The sequence below is a fragment of the Apis mellifera genome, linkage group LG2, assembly GCF_003254395.2.
Source record: "Apis mellifera strain DH4 linkage group LG2, Amel_HAv3.1, whole genome shotgun sequence".
NCBI lineage: Eukaryota > Metazoa > Arthropoda > Insecta > Hymenoptera > Apidae > Apis > Apis mellifera.
Genome location: NC_037639.1, coordinates 154,884 through 160,310, shown reverse-complemented (window position 1 = coordinate 160,310; position 5,427 = coordinate 154,884). Strand labels below are relative to the sequence as shown.

At 16.0% G+C, this 5,427-nt stretch overlaps 1 protein-coding gene across 1 annotated transcript; it reads right to left on the bottom strand.

Moving 5' to 3' along the window:
* Positions 1-3,085: 3,085 nt before the first annotated feature.
* LOC727393 (putative SERF-like protein) lies at positions 3,086-5,078 on the bottom strand. The gene is made up of 3 exons (XM_016917342.2): positions 4,882-5,078; positions 3,972-4,083; positions 3,086-3,660 (listed from the first exon to the last, which is right to left on the bottom strand). Exons 1-3 carry the CDS (start codon positions 4,886-4,888, stop codon positions 3,582-3,584), a joined length of 198 nt encoding a protein of 65 aa, XP_016772831.1. The 5' UTR covers positions 4,889-5,078; the 3' UTR covers positions 3,086-3,581.
* Between the last annotated feature and the right edge of the window lie 349 nt (positions 5,079-5,427).

The window sequence follows — 5,427 nt, the reverse complement described above, 5'->3', positions numbered from 1 at the left end:
GTATCACTTAACTATAATAAAATTATAAATACATTAATATGTATTTTTTAAAAAATTTATATTCTAATATAAATTGGAGTTGTGTTAGTATTTTAAAACATTCCATAATTTACTCTGATTTTAATATTTACATTTCCTTTAAAATAAATCATAATTTCATTTCTATATAATAGGATACTTTTATCTTAGATATCTTGTATTAATGTACCAATTTATTTGTTTATTTGTTTTATTATAGTATTTATATTATTATAGTTGTTTTATTATCTTGAGTTTTATTATATATTCATGAAATTTTATATAATGTGCAATTTTAAAAACACTACTAATTTACAATAGTTTTGTTTTCATTTATAATATTTCAAAAGCTTAAATAATAAATTCAAGTTAATTATATCAGCTTCAAATTCACAACTCATCTACAAAACTATATTGGTGCTAATATTACAGATTTATTTTAATAGTATATTATTCCAATAATAAAAAGCTCAATTAGCATTTATTATTATTGTAATTTTAATACAAAGGTAAACTTTCGTGAAGTTTTCAGATATATTATGTACTTCTTATATTGTGCAAAATTAAGAAAAATATACTGTAATAATAATATCTCATTGAAATAGATGTAAACAAAATATTTATATCGTAAGATATTAAGTATTCTTAGTATAAAGTAATTCTATGTATGTATTAAATATTTGTAAAAATATTATAATGTCTATGTTATATTCAGTAATTAACTCTTTAGAAAAGGACTTTAAACTGTATTTACAAAATTACAATTCTGTATAACTGTATTTACAATTAAGCCCTAAGATATTTAAATTGTTATCAAAGTCTATAATATACATAGAATATCACAATAATTTAATGCAGAACATACATTTTTGATTATTGTATATTTTATTCTTAAATATAAATGATTAAATATTATAATTTCATATTTAATTTACATATATACATATATATTACATCACATTTTTAATTTTTCAATAATAATTTCATAAATAATAAATAAAAAAAATACTTTAACATTTTTTAAAATTAATTATTTTATATATTTTTTGTAAATGTATAATTTAAAATTCTTTATACTTTTATTAGTCGAATAAAATTTAAAAATAACTTGTTGAATTGTTGTTATTCTTTTATTAGAAAACTCATTTAAAAAATTTAATTAGAAATTATTATTTTATTATATAATATATCTAATAATCTAATGTTTTGCATTTTATTATTAAGATATTCTCTTCGTATTTCTCTCTTACATAAAATATAATCAATATGTTAAAATTTATAATTATAATTCTTAAATATAATATTTAATATAGTACTAAAGAAAGTACTATTACATTAATACAGTTTTAAATATATGAAAATTAATCCTATATTTTTTTAATATATATTTCTGTATAATTTGATAAGATATATAATTACTATTTGATTAATTATAATTTTTATTAATTTTAATTATTTTTTAATCATTTATAAACAAAAAAATTAAATTAAAAATATTTAATTATTATGATTTAACAAATTATATAATTTAAGGTTAAATATTAAATATATGCTCAGTAATTTTTTAATAATTATAAATATTTTTTTAATTAATAATATAAATAATAAAATAATATTTAATTGATTAAACATTATATAAAAATTATTTGTATATTTTCTTAAATAGCTATCAGATATTATACAAATATCCGGCTATTTATGAAACAAAAATGCAATTTATATTTAATAATTATTAAAAAATATTTAAGTTAATGTCATCTAATTCTTAAATAATTTATATTTTTATAGGATCGGATTATATTTTATTGGATTTAGAAAATTTAAATATTTAAATGAAAAGAATTTATATATCTATTATAATTAATTTCCATATTCATTAAAAAAAATAAATTCAATATTGCATATTAAAATATCAGTAATATAAATATATAAATTCTAATATTTGATTTAATGATAATATTATAATACATTCTTTGTAATATTATATTTTTGGATAAACATATTTGTGTGAAATAGATTTTTTGCTATTTATTTTAATATAAAAATTTAATTCACAAAATTTAAAATAATTTTAAAGAAAAAAGATAATGTAATATTTATATTTATTTTTAATCTTTATCTAATAAATGTTTCATATTACTACGAATCTTAATTAATATATTTTAATATAATTTTATTTCATTATTTTTTTTTGTTTGGATCAGATGAAATTTCATAGTTACATCTAGAATATATATATAAAATATATGCTTAATTAAATATATTCTTAATTTATAACATTGTTTCTTATTTATATGAAATTTTTATATATTTAATATTAATTAATACAAAAAAATCTTTTATTTATAAATATATTTAAAAATTATTATAACTTAATGAAAAATTATACAATTTAATATAAGTGATAAAATACAAGTAGAATTTTTTTTATCCTAGAAATAAATCAAATTATTATAAACATAATTTTAATCTTTGGAAACTATATAATTTATTTATAGTATATAATTTTTCTTATATTTTATTTTCCAAACATTATAAATCAATTATAAAATTTTACATTTTCTTTTAATTTTAAATAAATATCTATTCTTGATATTTATAATTTGTATCAAGTTTTTACAAATAATAAATGAATATATTACAAATTTATTTTAAAAAAGTGTAATAAAGTTTAAATAATGATCAGTTAAAAAAAATTTTTAATATTTTTAATATTATATATATTTTTTCTTAAACATATGAAAAATTTCATTTCTCATAATAATAATGTGTAATTTCTTTTTATTATAATAAAATATAAAATTATCATAAATGTAAGAAAATATGCAAATAATAAAAATATATATTTAAATACTTATGAATATTAATATTAATTATTTGAATATAACTTACTATATAATTTAACATAATAATTTAAATATAAATAAATGAAATTAACTAACATTTGATATAATTTCCATACTTAGTATATTAATACATGTACATATTTCATTCTTGTTACTAGTACAATAGTAATACAATATTAATTTAACATAAAAATAAATAAGAAAACCTAACACATTTATTCTAAAATTGAACAATTTATTATAAGACAAAGAGAATGACAAAGGTACTTACATATCTTTTTTACATAATATAGTTTGTAATAGCTGCTTATATATCATATTAAATAACTCAATTCTTGAATTTACAAATTAAAAATTAGTACTATAAATACCCTTATATTTAATTAATTAATACTCTTATATCTAGATGAACCAGTCAAATGCGTATTTTTTCCAACCATTAGAGTAGAGATAACATTTTTATACACGCTATTAATATTTTGTAAACATGATTATTGTTATATAACATTATAACATGATTATTTGAACCTACTTTTGTAATGTGTACTGCATTACACAGTTTGAAGACATTTGCTATAATTAAAAAACACTATGAATTCTTTATGCACTCACATTAAACATAGCTTTGATGCTTTATAATCAAGATTTGTAAAAACATACTTAAAATTTTATTTTTGAATTCAGTCAAACAATATACATGTTTTATAATAGAAAGAATTATCTTGCACCTTGCTTAACTTTCTCTTGTTGTTCTTGTTGTTTCTTCAGTTGTTTTTCTCTCATTCGTTCTGCATCCCTAAAAAACAAAAATCATTTATTTCACATAATATAATATATATTAAATAATTAAATTAATTATTTAGAAATCTAAATATTATTATTTTTCTAAAATTCTATTAAGATCAATTTAATATTATTAAAAATAAAAAAAGTACATGTAAATTAAATACATGTAAATTATTTATATCATTTTATAATAATTCATAATTTAAATTTAAAAATTTTATGTTTATATTTATATTATATATATTATATATAATAATTTAAAAATATATATGAAAATGTAAAAAAATAAATTAAATGTCATACTATATTAAATATCATTACCGTGCTTTCCGCTGTTCTAATGAAAGACCCTTATTACTTTCTTGTTCAGCTGCTGATTTTCTAACAGTTTTTTTCATATTTTTGGCACGTGCTAGCTCTCGCTGATTTCCACCTATGTATAAAGAAATATATTTTTAAAATTCAAAAGAATATATTAAAGATTAATTTGAATATAAGAAATAAAATATTTTATATTAAATTAAATATCAAAATGAAACAATAAAAATAAATAATATTTTACACTCCAAAATAATCAATCAATGTATCATAAATCAATCAATAATACTAATTATGAATAACAGTTATTCTAACCAATAAAACTTATTTATAAAAGATTTAAATAATGAAAATAGAAAATAGATTTTGAAATACAATATTAATATAAAAAAATATATTCAAAATTATAAATAAATTCATGACAAATATGTAATAAATATAATATAATATATAAAATATGAAATTATATTTCAGATAAAAATCACATTAAGAATTTTCTAGAAGTATCAGTTTAAAGTTCCAAAATCTAGCTATCGAAATAAAATTATAATGCATATTGTACAAAATATACTTGTATAAAAATATGAAAAAAATTATTAAAATAAAAAAATATAAAATAATGCAATACAAAAAATATAAATAGCAAGAAAATTATAAAAGACAAATTACGAATTATTTAATCATGAAAATATATAGAATTATAAAAACAAAATTATATTTATTAGAACTCACTTTTTTTTATAAATAAATAGCATAAATATAAATAATTAATATATTTATAGTTAAATATTGTAATTTTCGATCTTTAAATTATTCACAAATGGCAGACACAAAATTCACATTATTCCAAGATTTCTATTATATTGTGCCTATTTCATGCACTTTTATCAAAACAATAATATAAATTACTTACGGGTCATTCTTTCAGTTCTTGACCTCCGATAAGCAAGTACTTAAAAGTTTGGCCCTGATTGAATGACGCGAAAAAGCACGTCCACACACCTTCCCTCTTTACGATCGTTGACTAATTTCTAAACCAAAATAAATCTTGCGTCGTCTCGGTTGACGAATATCGATGTAAATGCCATCTATACAAGGGGTTGATCTTTTTGACATTTCGAAAATGCAAGAAAATGATCACTTGACACCATGTTTAACGCAAATATGATTAATAAAATGAAAATAATATTTTTATAGTATTTTTCTAGTAAAAGTCAATGATATTATATATTTTATTAGCAATCAATCTAAAATATTAGAATGTTATATAATTTTATATTTTAAATTTATATAATTTAAACACATTTAAAAAATATTTTTGAAATATTTTAAAAATATTTATTAAAAGAATAATTTTTACATAAATACTAGATAAATATTATATAAATTAATTTTATAATTAGTAACATAATGAATATTACTAATTAAATATATAGGGGAAAAATATTGTAAATAAATT

Bases quoted from the DNA above. Each gene is read 5' to 3' on its own strand.
- LOC727393 (XM_016917342.2), bottom strand. The intron at 3,661-3,971 runs GTAATGATATTT...TTTGTTTTTTAG, and splicing joins TTAGAACAGCGGAAAGCACG to GGATGCAGAACGAATGAGAG.